The sequence below is a fragment of the Centroberyx affinis genome, unplaced genomic scaffold (assembly GCF_046629955.1).
Source record: "Centroberyx affinis isolate AG114_WGS23_722 - 3 ecotype Tasmania unplaced genomic scaffold, CSIRO-AGI_Caff_v1 ptg000235l_1, whole genome shotgun sequence".
Lineage (NCBI taxonomy): Eukaryota > Metazoa > Chordata > Actinopteri > Beryciformes > Berycidae > Centroberyx > Centroberyx affinis.
This window is the reverse complement of record NW_027278920.1, coordinates 231,156-256,610: the sequence shown is the minus strand read 5'-3', so window position 1 is coordinate 256,610 and position 25,455 is coordinate 231,156. Positions and strand designations below refer to the sequence as shown.

Genomic DNA, 25,455 nt, shown 5'->3' with positions numbered 1-25,455 from the left:
CTTGCCAACACTGGAAAATATTTTTGAGTAGCACATTGTCACAACTTACATCATGACTCCAGCCAGACTGAATAAAATGTGTTATCAAGAAAAGCAATAGAGTGAGCTATGCATATACCTACAGTATAAAGACGTTATACTTGTGGAGACCAACATCAGCTGACCTCTGACCTGGGCCTTGCCCAATCCAATGCCATACAGTGGTTTGTACTCCTCATTGTGTACTAAGTACTTATCCATGTATTTTCAATTTTCAAGCAGATATTGCTGTTGTCTATTTTATTTGAGTTCACATATCATATTAGAGTGTGCATAAGTCATTCCCTCAACCTCTCTGTTTTACATACAGGCCAGATGAACCTAGCAATAAAAAAACCAACACAGAACACACTAGCTCACCTAGCCAGTTACCTGTCGCTCCTTGGTGAATCCCCACAGGCTGCTAAGGCACAAGACAACTGCCTGCATGGAATCAAGACTAGTCTGCTGCGAGTTTGACACAGCGGGACGGATCAAAGGATCATTTTTGCGTAGCTGCATGTCACATTTTCATAATGGTACACAAAATGCGTGCGTGTTGGTAGGTCTACAGCAGTTAAAAAAAATGCTTTGGCGTAGTTTTGAGTAATAACTCGTAGCAGCGTAATTTGATGTCAAAATGCAGCGCTGCTACGGTAAATGCGTATGTGTTGGCAGGTCTGCAAAGGGGTGATGCCCCTTGACCATATATACTCTGTGGACCTCAGGGTTTCATACTACCGACAAACATTAGAGACAAACATGTGACATTTGCAAATGTCATGGTCTTACATTTGCTTAACACTCTTACTATTTGTTGAATTTATGCATTTGGGACCCAAAGGCAATTGAAAGTCATGTTTGTACATGTGGAAAAAAGAAATTTATTACAATAATTTTCCAAGTTTACCATTAATAAATACTTGTTTACATTTCAGTGAAATGTATGATGTATCACTTTCTACACAGGACATTACACAAAGTCAAGAATACACATTGTTTTAGTCTTTGTAATAAAGCTTGAATAAGTTGACCTAAAAAAAAGGAGTCTTAAACAGCAGTTGATACAACCTATCAATGGAGTTCTAAGTTCAATAATGATTTGATTGTATATATGGCAAGGAAAACAAGTAAAGTCAACATCTGGAAATCCTTGAAGCTCCCTTGACTGTTAAGATAGGCCATTTTATTTAAAAACATTTCCATTGGCCTAAGGCACAGGAATACTAAAAGATTATATCATACATACCACATGGTGAATCCCATACAGTGATTTAAAGTTTTTTATTTTAATAATATATATTAAAGGTGCATTTGATATTTACACCTCTCATTGCATCTGAAATCTAGCATGAAAAAAGGATCTCTAGCTGAAAAAACACAAGTTGACCTATCCAGATTTGTACATTGTGCGTAGTAACTTTTATTCCAGAAATGAATCAATGATAGTGTCTGATGATGGCAAAAAAGGTCTAATCACTTCAACAGTTTATGCACCTTAGTGTCACAACACGGGGCTCATCCTATCTTGTCAAACTTGAATTGACCCAATGTATTTTTACACAGTTGCTATAAACTTTTTGCAGTTTGTTGTGCCGTAAAGTAATTTCAAAATCATTGATTTGGGCTTTTGTCAATTAAAATACTCCATTATATCAAAATGGAAGGAAATTCTAGAAATTTAAGTATAAAATTCGAATAACTGAGAAATATGGTTTGTAAAAGTATTCAACCCCTTGATTCATTTTGGTTAAAATGCCACACAGGCAAAAATGTTTAACATCTCATGTTACTCAGACGACATATTTAAATTGTATTTATGGGGCTTGAACAATATTTTCCTTTCACAATTGTTTTAACTCTGTCTCTCTTGTGAGCAAAGACAAAACTAGGTCTTTCAACAAATCTCAATGGGATTTTAGGGTGCAGGCCGGCACTCATCAGAGTCTAGCTCATACTGTGTGGCAGAGTGTGTGGATGGTTGGTGGGGCTCCTCTGGGTTTTAATGGAGAGCTGCACAATCAGTGTCAGCAGAGTTAATCAAATCTGGTATGTCTGTACAATACATGTGTATGCTTCCATCCTCCTAAAACAAATGTCTGTGATCCTGATCCTTTTGGCCTGAATGGTCCTTGCAATTGTCTACAGCCTGGACAGCATATCCATCCTCTATCCCACATGGAAATTATGAGGAGAAAAAAAAAGGAATGATTTACAGTATGTGCACTCTGTTCCAGCACAAATCATACTCTTTGTACCCATGTGCAATAATAACAGCCTATAGAGAAGTTGGGTACAAGTATAGTAAGCTTCTAAGAAGTGACCATCAATTATAGGAACATTTCTTCTTGGTTAAACCCCTATGTTGTTCTTAAGCGAAAATGGAAATTTCAAGCTCCATAATGATTAAAAAAAAGTACTGCCCCATTGAGATTTCCCTCCATAGTTCATTGGCTATTTAATGCTACTTAATTGGAGCAAAAAGGAGCCAAAGCAGAAAGACCACCAGAAACCCAAATAGGATGTGAGCAAATCAGAAGTACAGAGGGAGCAGTAAGTGAACATATTAAATTCCAGCAGCCTTTTTTAAAGTGTGTGTGTGTGTGTGTGTGTGTGTGTGGGGTTGGGGGCTATAAAGAAAACGATGATCAAGTCACAGTCAGGCCTCTCAGAGCAGAGTGTCGTCTGTGCATCCGCCCTCCAGGCCGTAGCGGAACTCCTGCAGGTTGGAAACCCCGTAGAAATGGATGAAGGCCGCTGCCACCACCAGCACATGAAAAATCTGATGAGAATGGAACTGGAAAGACAAAGAAAGAGACATATTTGTTTTCAGTAACATTCACTACTATTTGCATGTGTTTGTTCAAGCAAAATAAACATCTGGGAATGTAACAATAACCAATGTGACTGTCTGTAAACCTCAAGGTCCGCTTCAGTAAATAAGTTGAGTCAATAAATAAAAATTTCCCAATAGGTTTCAAGGACCCCAAAATGCCTCCCTAGCATGTGAATCCATTACATATAGACGATCATACATCTCAATCCAACTTTAGGATCAATACAGCCAATAAGGAACGGATGGACCAACAAACTAACAGACCGACCTACACTAGCTGGTGGCCATTTTCTTTTTCCCAGTACACTGTATTTGGCTTTTTCCAATTAAAATGTGCATTTTCAATTTGACATTTAATCTTTTGCATTTCTCTTTCATTTTTAACTATCCTTTGTCCATCTTCACTTCTACATTAACAAATAATTATTGTCGTTTTTTTTAATCCTAAATAATTACTTACAGTAAGGCATTGCACAATCATAGCAACAAAACAGTTAAAACAAACTTATGAAACCATAAACAGCCATTTAACATATTAAAGTCTTGACATGGCTAATTTATTCCTCCCCATTGAGGAGAATGAAGTCGAGTCAAGTTAATCTATAATAATCCTATAATAATAAACCTTGTCAAAAAAAACCCCACATATGATGTTTTGCGCAACCAACCATGTTTCCCTCTCACACGCTCATCAAGTAGGATGAGCTTTTCTTCCTCTGTCCAGTTTGGCCCATTGTTCCTTTGATTTTCAGACATTATTGCTGTGACTTGCTAACTGTCATGTTAGTAAGTTGGTTATCTAGTTAATGAGGTTAGTTTTAGCCTCAAAAAGATCTGTTTTGAGCTACAGAGGCAACTGTGGAATATTCATACCGTATTTGAACTGGACTGTGGCAATTGGCTTTTTATATTTTCATGCCAAAAGAATCAGTCATGATCAGATATGTTTGTGGCAACTCTCTTGGCCAATTTTCTTAACTTGGCAAAAACATAAAACCTTAAGTGAAATCCATATCACAAAAACTTAAGATGTTTGTGCAATTAAACACGGAACTCTAAAAGGCAGTGTTGCATTACACATTTAATACTCACCCAGATGTCGCACTTGCCAGGGAAATAGCGCTCAGGGATCCTGGCAGCATACAGCCCAGCACCAGTGATGTACATGGCACCCATCAGGTAGAACCAACCCATCTGGCCAACGGTGGTGGCCTTGACAAAGCCCTCTTCAATGGTGAAGTGCATTGTGGGAACAATGCCGCTTAGTCCCAGACCCATAAACACGCCTACAAGAAACATGGACTTAATTTTCTTGGCATAATTTTGAAACAGTCTCATGTACATTTCATTATAGCAAAAAGCAAAATAACACTTAATATTAAATAATTTTAGACAAACAAACAAAGCATAACAATTATCCATATAACCCCAGCATATGCTCTATGTAATGTGCCCATCATATTGTGCATCATCAATTGCCAAGTGTGATTAATTGCGGAGCACCTGCTCTTGTAGGCCTGTGACGAGGCGTAGAGAACCGGTCCCACTGGGCCACTATAATGGCGGCAATCCCCAGCACACATACAATGGTGAGGTAGATAAGTCGAGGCTGAGGGGAACAGTAGAAGGAGTAGTACAGCCAGGGCACAAAGGAGCCCATGATCAGTAGGGCAATGCCCGAGTAGTCAAGCCTGAGGACAAGAAGTGACAGAGACAGTGGGTGTTTGGTTGTGGGGATCTGCTGGATGCACAGAAATGAACTTCAGGTTTCAAAACAAACACACACTTCCAACAACAGTGAAAAGTCTCTATTGTGACATCTCTGTTAATGACATTTTCACAGGTAAGCTGACATAAGACCCGCCAGACCAGTACTGCACAAACTGGTTTTATGATATGTGGTCTTACTTGGAGAAGGTGCGAGACACTTTCTCAGAGTGGCAGTAGACGGTGTGAAAAAGCCAGGAGAAGCTGAGGCAGAGCACGGCTCCCAGGAAGAACATTCCAAACACCACTTTCTCTTGCAGCGGGGCCATGAAGTACATGTTGGGCCGCAGCATGGTTAGCGTGCCCAGACACAGGAATAAGATCAGCCCTGGGGAAGACACAACACTTTCACCACTTTGAATGAACCAGGCTAGCTTTATTAATAGCTCACCACATAGAGTTTTGAATAAAGGCATTACCCAAAGTTTAGAAAAACATTACATTGACATGATAGAATGTAGAGCTGAACAATTAATTGAAAAAAATTGAAATCGCAATATGAACTACTGCAATTAATAATTGCTTAAGAGAGAGGGGGGCCTAAAATGGATTTCTAAAAAAGGTGTTTTAGTGCTACATGAATCAGAACCTTTCATCATACTCAAACTCAGTAAATCCTGCACACTGACATTTTTTTTTAAACAAAATAACTTTTCTTTAAACAATTTTTATGTTCTAAAAAATGTATGACAAGAAAAAATTGTGATATGAATCACAGTTTAAATCGCAAGAGTATTATTCTGTCAAATAATCGCAACTCGATTTTTTGTCAATATCATTCAGCCCGAATAGAACGTGAACAAAGTTAGAATTTGCAGCTAAAAATGTACAGTTTTTTTGTGAACCATTTCTTTCTCACCTAAAAGGTGAGTCCAAATGTTTCCTGTCTCAGTATGAATTCTAAAGATGCTTCCGAAGCAGGCCCGGAAGGAGGGCATGGGGGGTCGATGTCCATGCAGGAGGTAGTCATTGTCCTTCAGCCACTCTGGCAGGACATGGAAAGGGATGACCCTCCAGCGCCCCTCCCAAACCTGAAAAGTAAGAGTAGCTTTTATCCCCATAGGTCCAAATACACAATAGCTGTGTGACATCCCCCCCGCTGGCTTTGTTTATGTTTTGATACATTGTAATGAGGTCATTTTTCACTCACAAACTGAAAGACTGAGGCGTTGATTCAAGGACTAACATTTTGTGACAGTCAGATAGGACTTTAAATGTATGTTGAAGCTTGAAAAATGTTTGTTAACATTGGTAATATTTGTGGACATTAAGTAAGACAGACCTGTATTTTACTTAATTATAAAAGCTGCAAAACACGTATTCTCCATGTTCCAGTCATAGCAGTCAAGAATCTTTAAAAATACACTTACAATTTATATGGCTAAACAAAATATGGATTGGTGCTGTAAACCCAATGGATACTTAAATATTGATAACAAAATGGTATTTATTGGTATTTATTAAGTCTGAGAAGTCATTACTTTGTGTACAAACTCCTCCATCTTCTCCATAGCATGGTGAGCCTGAAGTGGTAAGGTCAGCACCTCTCCCACCTCATCATCATCCTCCTCATCATCAGCCAGCATTGAGGCTCCCTTTGAACAGATAACGAGACACTATTGAAACTACTGAGTGGAAACGCTTTTGTCTGGGTATTTGCAGAAACAGTCCTACCTCTGGATGGAGGCCTATAGGAACCGGCTGTCGCCCCCCCTCCTCTAGCAGTGGTCCCAGCTCCATCAGCTCCACATCTGGGACATGGCAGTCCTCAGAGATCCGGCAGTCTGCATCACTTGCAGACCCGTTTCGGCCTGACATAGGGAGACTGCCTGATGACCTACTCACTGTCTCTGTGTGCTGCTGGAGCCTGGTATACTGTAATTTCTGCCTTGGCAAGCAGAGATCAGTGGTTACGACGGATTTATAAATTGGAAACAGATTTGCCAGCTAATTTATGTTTAAACATTTAACTCCTGCTACACAATGGCTGGTGATGCGTTGACTCGCTTTGATCTACATCGCTTACGTTATCTAAACATCCCATATGTTTTGATTGATCTGACATTCACTACAAGAGAACAATAGAGCGGCTAAAATGGTTACTGTCAATGGCTAAAATAACTGGTTAACATTACCTAACGTTATCTGGACAATATGTCCTAAACAAGCAGGGATACTGACATATGATACCGAGCTGAAGCTGACAACACAAACAAACGTTTAGCCAACTTACCGCTTAGCAAAGCTGGTCGGGTGAATGTTGATTAGCACGGCGAGAGGAGGAACATGAATTACAAAATGTAAACAGGCGCAAGACGTTGACAACAAGGAAATATAAAATCAATGTGACTATATGGTTACGTACACTACATAACTTGTTATTTGATTAAAACTGTATGTAGCATTGCTAACTGATAGCGGTTAGCTTATGCCAGCTTGCTAGCGTTACCTACACTAGCTAGCGCTGTATCCGTCGCTGACGAATCGAGTAGGCGACTGTTTTGCAAAGTAGCTCGCTAGTTGTAAGTCCAACAGTCTTTACGGCGGCACCAACTTCTAGCTAGATATGTTGTTAACATTTGCGGCGGTAATTTAATTAAATGGACACAAGTTACCTGACAAGGTAGCTCACTAACCAGGTAGATGAATTATCGATACGTGAAATACAATCCCTTCCGGAAGTTCCCGTCCGTGAAGCTACCACCAACCAAGCAGCCACTTCAAGTTCCCTATTTTCAAAATAAAAGCATACATTCGTATATTTTTAATGTACTTAATAGGTGAGGGGGCTTAGTATTTTAGTGGTTCTAAATATATTTTAAAATCTTTGTCCTGGAAAACACTAGAACGTGCTTCTGATCATGCGAAGAACCTCCAGCACACTATTTCACTTGCACTTAAAACATTTTGAGAAAAAGAAAACATGCTTCATTCTTGACCTTCCTGTGTGTAAAGAATAATCTTTGCACATTTTTTAGGCTACCAAGTATTCCGTGTGCCTGTCACCAACACTGCTCAGGTGTGCAAAGAACCTACTGTTTTATGCCATTGCACTTTAATTGCTTTAATTGGGCCTGCAATTATTTCGGGCCCCCTGGATAGAGAGGTGTAACGTTTCATTTGATATCACATACATGTTTTGATGTCCTGTCTCAAGGGAAAGGAGTGACATATACAGCACTTCAAAGCTCTAATTTAGTGGTATTCCTCTTTAATGAACTGTGCTCGCAAAAGCAATTTTTTTTTATGTTTTAAAGAGTACCTAACCATTCATTACTGATCAATAAGAGAAATATACCATTTGAAATAAAAAAAATGTTTTAATTTCAGTACATCTGAAGTGTCCATGTCACTTAACAGCATCAACATGTCAGTCTTTCCTCAATCTCTGTGGAGAAAGCCTACTCAAAACAATCCATAAAATGACTTCATTCTTGCCTCAGTTTCTAGCTCTTGATGCCATAGATTCTTTTCATTCTTTTCATTCATCCAATTACTTCCTCCTTTAAGTAAATACAATTCAGGTTTGCAGGTTGCACCCAATACTTCTGATTTGTTTTTCCACTGTCAACAGCTCACATGCATTGCATAACTAGGATGAGATTAACATGAACCTAAACTGAACAATAGAGTGACAAGGCTTTTTACTTTGGAATGCTTGCTCCTACAGCATGAATTCAGTGAGTGTAAATAAAAGTCAACAATGGGCAATTATTCTTTATTTACCTCCACAGGGAAAATATTTTCACAGATCTTTCTTTTTTTATAGCAACATTACACATTAGTCCACTTATAAAACTACTGTAACTATCACAAAATGATAAATAAAAAGACAGTGAAAAGAGAGGCACACAAATTCATATAAAACTGGTCTGTTATTTTGTACAACTATTTACAATCTTCTCTGTTGCTGGAATTAGCATACTCAGCTCCATCTCTTCTTTGATTGTACATTTAATGCTTTCTCCAAATTTGCCATGGGTCCAGTGGTGCAAATCATAATAAATTATTGAATAAATAGGACTGAGAGACGGGTCAGTGTGTAGCAGTGACTAGATTTGTAGGCAGTCACATAATGCCAATAGAATTCTTTACTCTCATCTGAATGAAATGATCTAGTATGTAGGAAGTAGTAAGTCAACTGGCCAAAACTCAATTTAAATTTAAATTTGGTTGAAAGAACTCAGAACAGCGTTGGCCAACCTGCATGGAGGAGCTGGCACCTCAAGGAATTAAATTGTATTGGCTTCAAAAGGGACGTTAGATCAGGATGATCTGCTGTCTCAACGCCCTTTTGTGTGCAAACACACAAGTGCCATAAGTGCCTTATGCCATTTAAATTTAAATGTAACATGTAAATTGGCAACAACACTTCTATTAACTGCCAAACAATAACATTCTAGCTCCCACATTAATTTGCTAATGATAATATAATATCAATGTAATATGGAATGCCATCATTTCAGTTGTATCTCATTTGAATAACTTAGTATCTAGTTTCTATGTGTTGATTAAGTCCTCAAGTCATTCAAACTAATCTGTACTGCTGTGGATTCAGTATCCATTATACTCAGTAAACAGGAGATAAAACTGGGATCTTAAATTTAAGTAGAGCAGCTCAAAAAGTGCAATAACATGGCGTCTCAATGAGCGCAACATTAAAACACAAATGTACTTTATTCTAAAAAGCATTAAAGGGAATATGCCATCTATTTTACATTCTTTTACTATGTATTTATTTCCTTCAAAATAGTTAGTTGAGCAGTAGTAACAGCATCCATCTTGCACTTTTTCCCTACTACCAAACTGTGGACAGGCAACTTCCCTGTCACACCTCCTTGTGCCAGCAGCTAGAAACATCGCCCCACAAACTCTGGACTCTTTGGACGTGTGTTTTAGGCTACAGAAAGAGTCATGGCACTGCTAAGTTGTATGAACAAGATTAGCAATTCAAACAATTTACTTGAAGATTTTATAACTGATTTGTTTGAAAGAGAACTAAGTCATTCAAATAAAATAAACTTTAACAGTGGCCTCAATTTTAGTTACATGAGAAAAGCAATTTTTCAAACATCCACATTTCTCATTATTTGAGCTACAGTAAGTAACATTTCTGGAAATTGCTGTGTTTGTTTGAGCATATTGTCTACGACTTTGCTGCTAATTACCATATAATTTTTGATTGCTTCACATATGAAAATTCATATCTGTATTCAATGTTAAACATAGTTTTACAATGGCACAACAATATACAGTATATGTTCTAAACAATGTACAAGCTACATTTAAGCTGAGTGATCATAATAAGATCTGTTCCCCTGGGAAATTTAGCAACTAGCATCAAGCTGGTAGCTGATTTTTGGTCTAGGACCTAGAAGCCTCATTTCAGTGCTTAAAACATGGCATATTACAGCTTTAATTTGTAATGCATAATACAAGACAACATATGTCCAAATACAAGCAGGCATGTAAACATCTGATGTACACTGTCAAGAAGAGGGTAATCCCATATGGATATGGACAGTTAATCAAACGTGTAACGATTTTCTGACTACTTCAGCTGGGTTGTGAAGAAATAATCCAGTTGCAGCCTCTACGTAAACATTTTTCAGTAAGTGGGCCATGTTTAGTCTCCTCAGACTTGACTTACAATCTTAGAGTTGTCTTCCACAACCCAATGAACCGGAGCGTCATCAGCAGCCCTCTGGAGACCCCGTCTTTGGATAATCTGCAGGCAGAAACAAGAACAGTGCATTCAGAACCATGGTTCAAACCTCAAGTAAAAAAAAATTACAAAATTTACTGTGCAGTACAGAATAGATATGATGATGTACAACTACACATACCTAAACCATTATTATGCAAGTTGCCAAATAGTACTAGTATTTTTTTTTTTGTTGAGTCACTGATTATGTTTACAGGCACACATTAACCAAAATAATAATTTGATGAGATGTTAACAAACGTAGAGTAAAAATCCTTCACTATTCTAATTTTTTTTACACAATTTTGCATGCCGATTGTTGAATCGCCCCCTCTCATATGGGCTACACCCAACGTCAATTATTTCTCTCCTGTCATAAACTACAGTCACACTGCAGCTGCTTACCACATTGCAGATGCATAGCATTCCATGAACCCATTTAATATTCTGGTATGAGGGGCATGAAGGTTGGTAGTAACATTAACGATTCAATAAATTGAAAGTATGTTGGGCAAGTCTGAAAACGCTCCAATAATGTGGCTAAGGCCCGTACATGAATACTGCAATTACGTTACTTTGAGCCAAGTAACATCAGATTAAGTTCTTAATTTATTGCTAATGATCTCATTGTCACATTAAACTGGAGTATTGGTGGCCAGTTTTATAACTCCTGTTTGCTGTAGCAGCCTGCGCCTGTCCTTCATGTTCTGTGGCAACTCATGGCCACTTTGTTTGTTTGTTGTTTGTATACTTTCTACATGACTTAATATAATCTATCCATCTATTCAGGTTCACTGGTAAATTCAGCATTTTGCTGTCATTTGCATAAACAAACATTGTCACTGCATCCAGTTCATTTTCCTCTACGACCTTTTTTATACATGCTCACAATAAAAAAATTAAATGAAATCGGGCTGAGGTGTTTATTCATGTCTGAATAAATCAAAACACTGAGCAGAAATCTAGGTGTGTTAACTGGGTTAATGATTTTTACATGACATTTGCAAAAGCTGTATTGCCTTGATCAGTTCAAGATCAGATTATCAGTGTGCATGTAAATGTAACCTCTGTATTCTAAATACAAATAACTGCTTTCAAATAACAAATTAGAGTATATTAGTTTACTTATCTCTCTCTCTATATAATCTATATCATCCATTTTACTAGTCAAACACACCTCTGTCTGTAGCTCTTTTGTTCTTTTTGCAAGTCAGTTTGCTGATTAGGCCTGGGTAAAAAAAGATACAACATATTCAGGATATTGGCATTTTATTGTTCTTGATTCAGAACTGAATCAATTCTGCACATCATACTGATATTACACCAAGGGCAGGTGCCATTTTCTTACTTTCATCCAGGGCTCTGCTCCTGTCGGCATCAATGATGCAATCATTTCATAATTTCTACTTTATATGGTAAAGTAGTCAGAAGGCCCCACTTGACCAAACTACTTAGAGGCTATGAAGATTGCAGGCAGCATCAACCATAAGCTAGCTCATTTCAGACTATAACAATGGTGTGGGGAGAACTCAAAAAAGTAATACAGTCTGGAGCCTTTGCCCTTTGAAATTACAGGAAATTAAAAAAAAAACATCAATCACAATCAGGTAAGGAAACCAGGTTAGCATGAACTTTCCTGTCAAGCAGGCCAACTGCTGAATGCCAGTAAATCCTGAGTGTGGCTGGGCACTTACTTTGGCAGGTAACAAGCCATTGATTTCAAGGTCCTATTCCATTCTAAAAATCATTTGGGGAAATTGAGAAAGTGACTAGTGAATTTTGGGATCCATCAGCTACTGTGGCTAGTGGAGAAGTAAAAATGAATTTCCTGTCCTAACCATTAAGCCCACTTACTGCAGTAATTCTGACTGACAGATCTTATAGTCTGTTTACCTGTTCATGGTACTTCTGATTTTGGGAGAGGGGTGACCCCCGGTCTGGTGTGTTCTTAACTCTGACTGCTCCCTGTCTGTCAAGGGAGCGGGGCCTGGGTCCTTTGAACTGGTTACGCCAGTGCCATGACTTCAGCTCTTCGTTGACCACTTGTCGTGGAAGACCACTAGAGCGGGAGTGTGGATGTTCCCATAGGGAGGGTGAGTGGGTGAGTCTGACATCAGGAGGCAAGGGCCTCTGCGCTCTCTGAGGGTGCACAGCAGCCTCTTTATACCAGTAGTCGTATCTGTTGGAAGGACGGGGAGCCTGCTGGACATAATAGCTCCGTGCCATATCCACATCCAATGGGTAACCCACTTCCTCGCTGTAGTAGCCTTTGTGAATGCTGGGGCTGGATTGGTGCCTGGTATTCTGGTAAAAGCCAGTGCTTGGGAAGGCTAGTGGTCCAGGGCTGCCAACTGGGCCATAGTGCTGGTGCTGGAATGCAGACGGACTTTGTTTCGGCAGATCACAGGGCATTTCTTGACATGGGGAGCTGGTGTAAGAAGTAGATGACTGTTCAGAGTTACTATCGTCAGAGCTAGCATGGCTTCTGTAGTTCACCCTAGGGGCAGGAGCCTCTGGTAAAGTCACTGTGTAATCCGTCAGTCGTCTCCTCGGACATCTGGTGCGACCACGATCCTTTTCTGGGCCAAATGGAGATTCAGTGTTGGATAACCTGCGTAAATCATGAGAGAATGTTACATGGCAAGTATGACAAGAATGTTACTCAGCAAAGGCAGTGCACAAATTCACCTTTTAAAATGGATACATTTTATTTATGCAGTATCTGTGTTTTGTTTGTTAAGTATTTTAATCTGTAAACCTGTAACATTTGCCTTTACACATTCAATATGAATCACTTTAATAGAATATCAGTGTGCTTTGCAGTTAATTGCGTGCTCAACATAGGTGTGCTGACATAAGTGTGCTTGGGGGGGAAGGCTACCTGAGGGAGAGTTGTCGGTGCAGACGCATCTCTGGTGTAGAGGGGGTGCTGTTCGACTGGGAGTGGCACAGCCTGAGATGGGAAAGTTGCAGTGGCAGGGGAGAGTGTCCTAAGCAAGCCTCCAACGGTGGCAACACTTCAGTAGTGGCTGGACTGCTGAATAAACAACATGGTAGCTTAAGAAATGTGTAATCCTTTACATTTGACAAATATAAAAGGAAACTGTCATGTAATTTTAAATAAAAGTAGAAATTCCAAGGTTTCAAATGATATAAAAAAATATGAAGCTAGCTCACAGAAATGTGGGTATCAATTTGCATTGGTGTATCAGCAGTGATTGTATATGTGCATAACACTGACCCACACTGAGCACACTTCATCTTTTTTCAAATACTCACTGCTTGATGCTACTTAAACCAGTCACTCACATTCACAGTTTGGAGTTGCACAATATTGTTTTTAAGGGAAGGTGTTACTCAGTTACTTTCGTTGCCCAGGTTTTCCCAGCCTTTCCAAAGGATCAAACATCACAAACCCTCTCTCATGCTACATGATAAAGCACAAAGGAGCACTTCACTGTAAGACTTAGAGTGCAGTGAAGCATCAGCTTCAGACAGCCACAGAGTTTGGCTTTCTCACTTTGAGGCTACCAGTGCCCAGAAAATTTGGATTTCACAGAGACAATTACTACAGTCTGTAATAACTGAAGGACTAAGAAAGTTTAATAAACATAATAGGATTTAACTGACAATTCTTTTCTTTTCCTACACCAAAAACATGATTCATAGGAAGTTGATGTTCTCATTTACCTTGACTTGCTCTTACTGGAGGAGCGTGACTTCTTGGTCTTCTGATAAGGTTGGTCGAGACTAGACTCTGTCCAGGGGGAGTGCTCAATGGGAGGGGCGTCATATACAAGGCTAGAGTCAAGACTCAGCATGGGCTCAAGACTCGGATGGGGAGACTGGCTCGGGGTCAGTGCCAGGGCCTGTGAGGTCACAGATGGAGACATGTAGGAGCCGTCTATGGAGGACTGTGAGGACATGGGGAACGGCTGGGGAGAATCTGTCTCTGCTGGATAAGGAAGTCCAGAGGATGGTTGTGATGACTGGCTGGCCACTTCTAGAGAAAAATCAAAATGATTCAGTGTATGGTACATGCTTAAAGTTATTTTGACAAGCGTCAAATACATGTTTACAAATGACTGCTTCACCTTCTCTATAGATTATTTCTATAATTAATGAGGAAGTATCTTTTAACAACAGAAAAAACATGGAGTGTGGTATCAGCCTACTGTCAGATAAATACTTGTCATTAGGGGGCTGGGCAGCATTACTGCTGGAAAACTATCTTTTTGTATGTATACTGGACTCTGCCACATAACCAGTTGACCATCTAATATGCAAACATTATCCACCTATTTACACCAAAAAATTAATTGGTCTTGATCTTCCTCTCATCAATGCTAGACTAAAAACCACAGTTCTTCCAGTAGTATAAATCAGGCCAAAGTATATCTCTGAAATCATACCTTCGTCGTGAACAGCTGAATCGGACAGAGAACTGTCATCAGAAGTACCCAGATCTGAAAAATAAAAATTCATATGTATATTAATTCATATGTAAAGTATTACATCATATACAGTATTACATCATACATTAGTATGAGATCCTGGTCAGTTTAATCATTACAACATTGTGAAAAGATTTATCAGTCCATCTTGAAAGGGATTTGATCTCAACAATGTTCTTGTTGCCTGGCAGGACGCCTCTCACCTTGCTGTGTAATATTATAAGCAGGGCGTGGCGAGGATCGGCCGTGCTCCAGTCGAAGCTGAAAGGCCGTCTCTTGCAGCTCTTTGAGTTTCTTCTCCTCGCGCTTGCATTGCTGTAACCGGCTCCTCTTAATAGCCTTATTCAGGTGATCCTCTCGGCAGAGTTTGCGTGCCGCCTCAAATATCTTCGTCTGAAGCGCTAACTCGGCATCCACCAAATTCAGCTCTGACTCCTGTAAGGTTACGTCGGGGGAGAGAGGAAGACAACATGTGTGACTGCAAATGAAGCATCTCTTCCTGTCTCTTAGAGAAGTTTATATATCTAGTGTCACAGAGGTCTATGCAGTGACATGCTTCATTCTTGCATTCTGTAAAATATGCCCTGCTGCTTCTACCTCTGCTCCTTGAGGGATACTTTGTTCATCCAGTCTGAATGCAGCTCCAATACGTCTTCGAACGTGAGGAGGCTTCTCTCCTGGGAAAAGCGGGTAATCTTCTGACAGCCGGCCTGTCAGCTCCTGAATGGCACAGAAAATAGCACAAATGCAACTGTCACCAAAGCAACATTTGAACAAGAGTAAAAGTTTACATTTCTGTACACAGTTATAGCCTTGGTGAAATTCTACCCTATGCTTCAAATAAGGACATATCTCTCTGAGTAGTAATGAATCATTTTATTCTACCTGCCGAAACCAAAATCGTGAGATAATATTGTCCTCGTTTTGAAATAATGTACAAATATCTGTCCTCCTTGCATGTTGAGGCATATAAGTTCAGGGAGTCTGTTGCACAATTCTGCTTTTGCATAGATTCCCTTTCACGACACATTCTTTGGATCTCACTTACTGAATCCCGTCTCAATGGCCTGAGAACGCACTATTACTAATTTCATTTGAGAACAGTCATAACACACCCTGTTAACTTTGAGTCAGCCAACTTCACAGACAGACGACGACATAAGTGTTGCCCACAATCTTACTTGTTCTTTTGTCACTGAAAGAAGGGAGAGGTGTCCTAAAAGCCTCCTATTAGTACACCTGAGCAAGTCCCAACAGGAATGCCCAGCCCGAGTGTCAACAGGAAAGAATGATCAGGCCTGAGATTTTACCCTGCAGCAGCAGCTACAACACATGATAGACCGTCCCAAGGCTGAGTATGTATGTCTAGTTTTGGAAATGACTTATTTATTTATTGTGGCATTTTGTAGCCTTTATTAGATAATTCACAGTGGAGAGATACAGGAAAAATTGGGAGAGAGAGAGAGAGGGGGGGTGACATGCAACAAAGGTCCCAGGCCAGATTTGAATTTGAAGTACAGCGTGATAACTTTATAGCCAACTGAGCAACCAGGACGCCCCTTAAAAATGACTTTTGACAGATACTTTCAAATTCCAAAATTCCACTGAAGCCATATTGTGCGGTCCAATTTCACTATACAATGTATCTGAAAGAAACGTGTTGTTATTGTGTTCTTCTCAGTGTTTAGAACCAAAGTAAACTGGAGTTACAGAGGACAGATTAAAGTCCTTTCGCTTCCCCTCAGTAGAGTGCCTGTCCAAGCAGAACCCTTCTGAGATTAACATGTCTCATAAATGTCTTCCGATCCAGCTTAGTTTGCAGCAACACAGTTGTCCGATGGTTAAATGTGTCATCAAACCACCTCCACTGAACTGCCCAACCTACTTAGTCCACAACAAACGGTACGTGAGCCTTTGAAACACAGCGAGTAGACTTTGTAACAACATGCCTGATGACGTAAGACTTGTCCAACTTTTTGTTTTTGAAGTATTTTTTTTACACCTTTATAAACTTACCTTAGATTATCACGAAAATGTATGTAAATCTTTTGTTCTGTGACATGTAATGCAGTCTCTGAACCTATACTATGTAATGCTTCATTCATTTTCAGTCTGTTGGCCTGTTAATCTGTAGATCACTGTTACTCACAGCTTCTCGGATGCAGAGTTTCTTCAGCTCCAGCATGCAGAGCTCCAGTCGGTCTTGGAGCGCCTGGTGTTTGAGCTTCATGGCCCGCGTGTGAGTGGTCACATCCTTCGTATGGGTTGTGGGACTGTCAGAACCTGTGTGCAAAGAAGCAAATGTTCCCACCTGAGACTATATGACTGAAATATGACAGTATAAAATTGCACGGCTATTAACCCGTCATCCTTGACGGGTAATGTTACATGAATGCTGTTACGCTATCAGTCTTCTTCACTGTTTGATCCTACTTTTACTTTTTGAATTATAAACCGCTTTTTAAGACTCATCTATGGGAGTGTTTTCTAATTTGACATTACAAACTCTTACTTAGTTATTACAATGTTTTTATTTCTAACTAATTAGTATCATGTCTAAACTTCCACTTAATTTGTAAATCATTTTTCACACTACATTTCTACAATTCCATTCCGATCGCAAAAAAGACTGGTGAGCTAATTAAAAGCTGAACATGCACATTTTCCAACCATTTTCCCTAGAGATCAATATAATATAGGATAGCCAATTATGTTAATAGACTTAGACTGTTATAACTCAATATTTTTCACTATAAGTCGTTGCAATTTCTACTTACTTACTTAGTATGGTTAGCTAACTAACAGATACCCAATATGTGACACAATAGGTAAAGTGGATTCAAATGATCGTCCCATCCCAATTAATTTCCCCAGAAAAATGTATCTTTTTTGGCAGTCCTTGTTTTCACTGATACAGAGTGATACTGAAACTGCCGTAAATGCGTGGTAGGAATTTCTTAACTATAAACAACATGTGGTTGTTCAGCTAGAGCTGTCAAGGTGACTAATGACTTTAGGATCATTCTTAGGGCTGTGGGAATGGCTTCGGGTAAAATGCACTGACTGTCACATGCCTTCAGAGATCATTAACAGAGTCCCTGCAGGTACTGACAAACAGAGGTGTGACAGGAAGGAGGTGCGACAGGAATACAAAAGGGGCAAAGAAAACCTCTTCCGAGAATGGCAGCCAAAAACCGTAGTGTCAGTAGTGACAACCCCCCTATTCTTTCCAGATTGACAATTTCTCATTGTAGAGAGCAAAAACATCATGTGGCTCAATTACATATGGTGCAAGGAATGTAAGCATGGAAAGAGCATATCAGTAGGCGTTACTGGGTGCAGCAAAAAAATATTTCCTGACCTTTCACTTAATTCCAGGTTAATGTAGGCCTACGGGATTGGGAGGAAAACCAGGACAACCTAATGTTGTGACTGCCATTCACAAAGTTGAGTCTAGACACACACAAAATATCGTCTGGCTTATGAATACAAATACATTTCAAAATACTTCCAAAGCACAATATTGAAGCACGATGAATAAGCACTCAACGCAGCATCACGTAAAAGTTAACGAGTGCTGTGTTTTTTAAATATTCTTTGTCTCCTTTTCCCCAACAAATAACATAAAAAGAGAGTTGAAAGGATTCAGATTCGATAAGCAGATTCGATACTGGATTCAGATTTGAGAAAATGCTTTCAAACCCTAACCACAAACTAGTGAAATCAATCATGACTGATTTCCCCCCAGTGAAACACCATGAAATACAATGAGTTGTTGCTCCATCTTTAATCTAGATCATTCATGGTCCTGTTAGCATGTGCTTGGTCATTTGCAATGAAACACATGTGGGAATTATGTCACCAACATAATTATCAGTTATACACTTTTGGATATATCTTGCATGTTGTGCAGGATATAGTGACTGCGATTTGGCAATAGGTCACAATGGACCGCATGCATCTTTACTTTGTCTAATCTAAGCTTTCACATGATAACTTGTTTTCTTCCACCAAGCAGATGATCCCTTGTTTTCCAATGCCTAGAATTACTACCTTAATATAGATCAAACACGGTATAGGCCGGAATGGAGAGTTGGGTTAGAGAATGTAGATTATTTTATTGAGAACGAAATATATATGTACTGTGCTGCCAAGAGGATTATAGCAATAATAGCTAACGATATATAATCTTCTGTGATTGTGTTGTGCTCTGACAGGGTGTCATTTTGCTAAATACAGGGTGCAGAAGAGCAATGATTTTGGGGTCATTAGAAAACTTGGATTCCTCTCTTTTACATTTGACAAACTAGTGCACTATAAATGACGAGATATTTCTCCATGCAAAACTAAAATGGACAGAGAGCTACTCAATATAAATGATCAGTACTTTGTCTCTAAATTCCCTCAGAACCTGTTTATTACAGAGGTTACATATTAAGTCACAGTACTTTGTATATAGTTACAATTCCTCTACCACCATTACCAAATTTAATGCATAGACAGAGTAGCACAGGCTATTTGAAATGGAGTGGTTAAGTATTACAACTGTGTGCAGGGCAGGAAACTCACTTTTTGTCTGCAGGCCTTTAACTCCCAGAATTCACCAGCCACTATATCTATTTTAGCAGCCACATGATTTTTAGAGTAGAGTAGGACCTCCAGACAAGAGATGCTAAACAAACTTACCAGCCAAAGCCAAAATATACCAGCACTTAGGCCTAGCTAGTGAAATACCCACTCTCATTTTGTATTTTGCAATAAAAGAGGTGAATTTTGGCAGAGGTGGCTCTATGTTAGGAACAGGATCTGAAATGAACACCTGTCAAGCGCTAAATGCCAGTAAAAGCTGTCTTTATCGGGTAAATCAGTAAGGTTCACCCACCACACTGGCTGATAACTATTTGATGATAACATTTGAATGGCTCAGTCATATACAGTATTTGGTCTTTGCTTATTCTCCTTGCTGACCACTGTACACTCTCTCTGACCGTGAATCAATCAAAAGCAAAACAATTAATCTGTATCAATCAGGCTTCTGATTGGCTGCCTGCTACGTTGGCTCTACACAAAGCGGTCGAGTCTAAACTTCTGCAAACTTTTCCTCTTGTTTCTCTGCTGTTCTTAACTAATCTGGATGTTCTCTCATCCACTACCACCATTTACAATCCCTGTAACCACATGGTATACAATGCTGCTTGAATGTACACAGTGATGAATGTACATATGTAGAATGATTTGTACAGTCAACCTATTCATAGTACTCCCATCATGTCACATGCTTTTCCAACCAATATGCTGCTTTGTCTGTACCATGTGTGCCAGTATTTACATATGTTACATTAGTTGTTGATAAGTCCCTGTACCAGTCTCACTGTGCCTTTATTGTACCAGTGGAATACAGTGATTCTGATTCACAACTAAAGCAAAGAACCAGCATCAGTAAAGCGCAGCTACATTTTATTTGAGTATGATATGAATAGATGTATAACGTCAGGATTTCTTTTAACAAACCCACTGAAAATAAAGGTTTACTCATTTGTGCTCAAAAAGCATTAAAACTTCTGGACATGAACACATGTCCAGGAATAACTGCTCTACCTACCGTTTCATAATTCCAGGCTTCAAAAGCCATAATTGTAAACTCAAGGTTGAAATAGTAATGTTGATTAATTAGAGGAAGGATTAACAGCTCTTTCAACTAGCAGAGAAGTGAACCTAATGAAGTCAATATGCCATATTATTTATGACCGTATATGTAGGAAGGTGTTAAACTGAAGGATTATTCGGACCACTACATTTTGTCCAAAGAAGGGCCGGTAGCCACTTACTTTCTTCAGTCAAATACAATAAGAATAAGTTTTGATCAAATTCAATCAGTAGTTTGTTATTTGGTTTCTTCTGGTTAAGGTCATTTGAAAAGCAGGTACTTAGATAAGATTATCAAGGGTTGGGTTGGAATAGGGTGTGAACATTGATTTAGGCCTCAGGCAAGGTTTGCGCATTGTTATAGTTATTTTTATTAGTAGTAATATAGTATAGTAGTTATAATTATTATTATTATTATTATTATTAATAGTTATAGTTATTGTATAATTTAAATCCATGTATTAGGTATGCAAAGGTCTAAATCCAATATATGGAGTCTGAACAATAACAGAACATTTTGACACAATCTTCTGAAATGAAGCAATCCCACTCAAATTCATATGTTTTATCAACAGCTATAGCAATTCAATAAAGCTGCTAGTGTTTCATAAAATGTTAATATTTGGGTGGCCCACCGAGGTAAATTAATAGCCCGCCTAGTAAATTTTTGTCTTGGTGCCGTGATGCATGAAGCTGGCGGTTCTCACCAGTGTAGTTTTCAAACAATCAAGATTTAATGCTGCCAGCGCCGAAAGTGAACTACAATGACCATAATTCATTGCTCCTAAGACGCAGCACATCTGTGCTCCTTTGAGTCACGGTGTGTCTGTGCCGACACAAACTGAATGGAGGAACAGTTTAAAACATAGAAGTATAATAGTCCGCTAATGTTGCAATGCCATTAGCATATACTAAATTGAGAGACTTCAGTGCCTGAAAAAATAGGCAATGTGAATGTGCATTTCCCCACTAAACAGAACCATGTCTATAAATGACTTTTAAAGATAGTTGTGCTACTAGTTTCCCTGGAAATTAACACAGAGAACCGTCTTACCAGAATGAAGGATGATGCCGCTGTCGGTGTCACTGATCTCCCCGTTGCCTTCCATGTCAGTAGGTCAGCTTCTTGCTGTTGTTCTTCAGTGGTGGAGGCAAAGGATAATGTCGAGGTTCACCATGCCCTGTGGAGTACAATTACAGCTTTATAGCAGCCATGACTATTTTCAACCTTTTCCAAATCTACAGTAACCAGAGTTTCACAAACACAAGGGGTAATACTGTTCACTCATTGGCTTATTTCATTCATTGCACCTATATAGAATGTCTTTGTTAAAACTGATGAGTTGAGGCAAGATCTCTTAAATTCACATATTTTTGAAAGGCCATGTGCATTTGTGGTAAGAGTTGTCTCTCTGATATTATTATTACATGGAAAACAAACCTTTACTGCATCCAATGCCAAATATTGTTCCTGCTAAGTGCATGGAATATCTGTCATTGAATATTTAACAGGGTTTCAAACTGAATCAGATCATATTTGCAGCTGAAGGCAATGTGAATTTGAATTAGAATTAGATGTCACGGCAAGCCACAAACACTGAACAATGAGCTGAGTGGGTCTGTAGTAGTGAATCCTAAATACAGTGCAATGAGATATCCAAGGAAAATACCAAACCAATTTGCCCAAGACTCAATGATGTTTAACATGGCCTCCCTTCCACATTATTTTATTGTTGTTTCATGAAACTATCATTATGTCCTGTTAGCAAAGCTCCAAAACACCAAACCAGAACAGATTTAAACTGTGACCATCTAGCCCAGAAAGCACAGAGTAAGTGTTTAGCCTGCCATTTTCAGGAAGATGTTAAAAAATGCCTGAATGTAAACTAGTACAATAATACTTCTGTGAGTATAAGCGACTAGTAATTAGGCTAAAAATAAAATGAGGACTAATAGTTGCTAGGTGGTCAAAATCCAAAAAGGTCAAAATGTGAAGCCAAATGGCAACACACTCTAATAACATAAAGAAAGATTGCAGGTTACTTAGATGGTGACCTGTTGCTTGAATGATTCAGGTGTGACAGGCTATTCTGAGACACCTTGATCCCGGTCTAGTGGAGTCATAGTCTCACAAAACATGAGTACACACATGTTGCTATACTAAGTCTAGGGAGTTTCCTGTGACTGCCTGTTTGCGAGTCTCTGACGTCACCTGATCACCATTATCTCAGCGCTGGTAATGACTGACTCAAAACATATGAGCCATATATGTGAAACTGCTGGTTTGATTATTAACTATGTGAATACAGGAAATGAGGATCGAGTTGAATTCCATCACACTGGCTTGTTGAGGCCTGCAACAGAGGATAGCTGATTGTCCGAAATGATCCTTCCTCCACGCAATTGAATGCATGTGCTCACATAGATGTGATTGGCTAATTCACAATTTAACAACGGCCAACAAAAACATCATACTGCATTCTTTTCACCAAAATAAACCACTTCTTTTTGAGACATGAATTACCCACAAGCTAGGTTTTGCAGAAATGTTAGAATCAATGATCTTGGGTATCCATCGGCACTTTTGGAATACAAATATCAATTAGCCAAAGTGGCATTTTCCCACAGTAGATCGGACAGGGAATAATGATCAATGATTAGCATTCTGGTCAACAGGTCTACAGAAATCTTACTCAATGACAAGATTAATTATGTCTACACACTATGAAACTATATGCAGCAGCTAGTGTTGTCACAGTACAGAAGATTTTTACCTGGTATCAAAACCAGGCAAAGGATCACAGTTTTGAATCAATATGATACCAGCAAAAAGAAATGAAATAAACTAGCACCACAATACCCCCACCCCCCCCACCCCCAATAGTATACACAAACACACACATATACACACACTGAACTTTTAAAGCAGGGGTCTCCAATCATGTGCCACGGAGGCCCGAGAGTGTGCAGGTTCCTCCTCTCTGGTCGAAGGTGTTCTAATCAGTGAAATCCCCTGCATGAACCTGCATACTCTTGAACCTCCATGGCACATGATTGGACTCGTTTAAAGTTTTAAAGGGAAACTGATACTACAAGAGGTGTCACACTGTAGAATGTATTTTGTTGTCAAAACGCACCGCATGGACTGATGTTATATTAAATCGTCTGTAAAATCATTTTCGTGCAAAATGTTCGGCAAAATTGATCTATGTGTGAATAAATACAGTATGTCTCTACTATAACACATTTTTATACAATTGTTCATTTTTGAATGACACGAAGATACAGTATATAAAGACATGAAAGACTGCGGTAGGGGTATTTTTCAATTCTGGGTTAGGGTTAAAAAAGAAGAATTATGGACCAGTTCCTAAAGGTACTAAGGTACTGAGATACTGTACCGTTAGTTATGAAGAGTAGTACACCACTCAACACTGTTGCATGTTGTACCACTCTTCATAACTTTTAGTCAAGTGTCAGTCATTTCTGTAAGAACTGCAGATGAAACAGTGAAATCAACCCTGACTTAATTTGTGATCAAATCAGGTTTATCTCTACACAGAATATATCAAATAAAATACCTTGTTGCCGCAACAGCAGCAAAAATGTCATTTTTACAGATAGAAACAAAACTTCTGACTTATAGTCTGTCTTTGAAGAGTGAAATCAAAACATGTGAATGTCTTGTTATGAAACATAAAACTAATATTATATACTATTTCACAATTAATACAATGAATGAGACACTACACAGTGAGCCAGTAGCCGGTGAAGCTATTGTAGAAATGGACACATGGATCAATTAAAAAAAAGACACAGGAAAACATTTTCACTAGCACAACATATAAAACAAAATGTACTTACTTTATGAGAAACGTAAGACAGAAAAAATGTCAAACTCCAAAAAACTGGAAACCCAGAATTCCTGACTTGAATGGAAACTAGCAAAAGCTAAACTGCTTAGGGAGTAGAGTCTGGACAGGAATGAGAATCTCACCCACTCAGGAAGGCTCGCCTACTGAAAAGGAGTGGCCACAAACAGAGGGCTGAACATTGGAGTCAGTATCATATGACTCAACTCTTGTATTTGAGTTTGAAGCAGTGTCGACAATAACAAAGATAAAGACAAAATACATTTCTCTCTTATCAGTGTCTTGAAAACTGGGAGGTAACCCATGAATAGGCTGAAACTTGTGTACCATTACCACAGCACCATTGCAGTCAAAAACACAGCAGTACAAACAATTAAAGAAATATTAGAAATATTTGGGCACCAATACCAGAATTATGTTGGTATTAAACATCAAATTTTAGCAGTCAAAGGATGTTCATTGTTGAAATCAGACATTCATTTTTTGGGCCCAAATATAAGGGACAATTTGCAAGGTGTCTATCTTTAAAACATTCAAAGACAATCTTGTGGCAGAAACAAAAAAAAACCACACGCTATGATAGCTCTTTCATGAAGTCTTTTATAGATCCATACAATACAGAGCAAACCAGAGCGAGTGTGAACAGCCTTGGACTGTTCTGTTCTCGTAACAATGACGGCTTGAAATGATTGTTAACTCTTGTGAGAGCTGCTCCGCACATCGAAGGTCAGAAATCTGGTCAGTGCATATCTACTGCCATCTCCTGGTTGTTTAAGAGGCCATCAAAACTGTCTGTTCTTGGATTAACCAAAAACTTTGGAAGTTACTAGCCGAGACTTGCAAATAAATCCTGTATCATTCATGTGTAGCCTGTGCAACCCTCTTCACCATTTATCCACCTCCATGCAGATTGACAATTCTAAGGCCTTCTGATCTGAGGCTCGCCACTTTTGTTTCCCCTGAAAAGCGGGAACCACATGGCGGTGGGATAGTCTGCGTGATTTACAGAGACCCAGAGGCAGCACCTGCTCTGCGACTGCATGGCTCACATTCACTCAGAATCCCAATATTCATTTAGACTTTCCAAGAATGTCTGTGCTTAGACACTCTGAACAAAGTCCAGCAATTCCCAGACACTTGAGTATCAGATCTCAAATG

At 39.1% G+C, this 25,455-nt stretch overlaps 2 protein-coding genes across 4 annotated transcripts; both read right to left on the bottom strand.

Moving 5' to 3' along the window:
• Positions 1–892: 892 nt before the first annotated feature.
• On the bottom strand, positions 893–7,303 carry adipor1a (adiponectin receptor 1a). The gene is made up of 9 exons (XM_071543148.1): positions 7,237–7,303; positions 6,855–6,866; positions 6,296–6,505; positions 6,103–6,216; positions 5,481–5,652; positions 4,763–4,949; positions 4,358–4,545; positions 3,947–4,140; positions 893–2,815 (listed from the first exon to the last, which is right to left on the bottom strand). The coding sequence occupies exons 3-9, from the start codon at positions 6,437–6,439 to the stop codon at positions 2,687–2,689; spliced, it is 1,128 nt and encodes a 375-aa protein (XP_071399249.1). The 5' UTR covers positions 6,440–6,505; positions 6,855–6,866; positions 7,237–7,303; the 3' UTR covers positions 893–2,686.
• A 1,030-nt stretch (positions 7,304–8,333) lies between these two features.
• On the bottom strand, positions 8,334–24,401 carry inavab (innate immunity activator b). Of its 3 annotated transcripts, XM_071543093.1 has the most exons (11): positions 24,290–24,401; positions 21,480–21,606; positions 16,929–17,062; positions 15,377–15,499; positions 14,983–15,214; positions 14,738–14,791; positions 14,016–14,328; positions 13,207–13,362; positions 12,219–12,936; positions 11,503–11,553; positions 8,334–10,349 (listed from the first exon to the last, which is right to left on the bottom strand). In XM_071543093.1, the coding sequence occupies exons 2-10, from the start codon at positions 21,532–21,534 to the stop codon at positions 11,548–11,550; spliced, it is 1,791 nt and encodes a 596-aa protein (XP_071399194.1). In that variant the 5' UTR covers positions 21,535–21,606; positions 24,290–24,401; the 3' UTR covers positions 8,334–10,349; positions 11,503–11,547. The 3 variants fall into 3 exon arrangements, with proteins under 3 accessions (XP_071399194.1, XP_071399177.1, XP_071399186.1); XM_071543076.1 differs by lacking the exon at positions 11,503–11,553; XM_071543085.1 differs by lacking the exon at positions 11,503–11,553 and having other exon boundaries at positions 13,207–13,359.
• Between the last annotated feature and the right edge of the window lie 1,054 nt (positions 24,402–25,455).

Bases quoted from the DNA above. Each gene is read 5' to 3' on its own strand.
- adipor1a (XM_071543148.1), bottom strand. From the start codon at position 6,439: ATGTCAGGCCGAAACGGGTCTGCAAGTGATGCAGACTGCCGGATCTCT. The intron at 4,141-4,357 runs GTGCTCCGCAAT...TGTTTCTTGTAG, and splicing joins TCACAGGCCTACAAGAGCAG to GCGTGTTTATGGGTCTGGGA. The intron at 2,816-3,946 runs GTGAGTATTAAA...TTGTCTTTCCAG, and splicing joins CTGGCAAGTGCGACATCTGG to TTCCATTCTCATCAGATTTT.
- inavab (XM_071543076.1), bottom strand. From the start codon at position 21,534: ATGGAAGGCAACGGGGAGATCAGTGACACCGACAGCGGCATCATCCTT. The intron at 14,329-14,737 runs GTATGATTTCAG...ATTTTTCTCTAG, and splicing joins TTCAGCTGTTCACGACGAAG to AAGTGGCCAGCCAGTCATCA. The intron at 12,937-13,206 runs GTAGCCTTCCCC...TGATTTACGCAG, and splicing joins CACCGACAACTCTCCCTCAG to GTTATCCAACACTGAATCTC.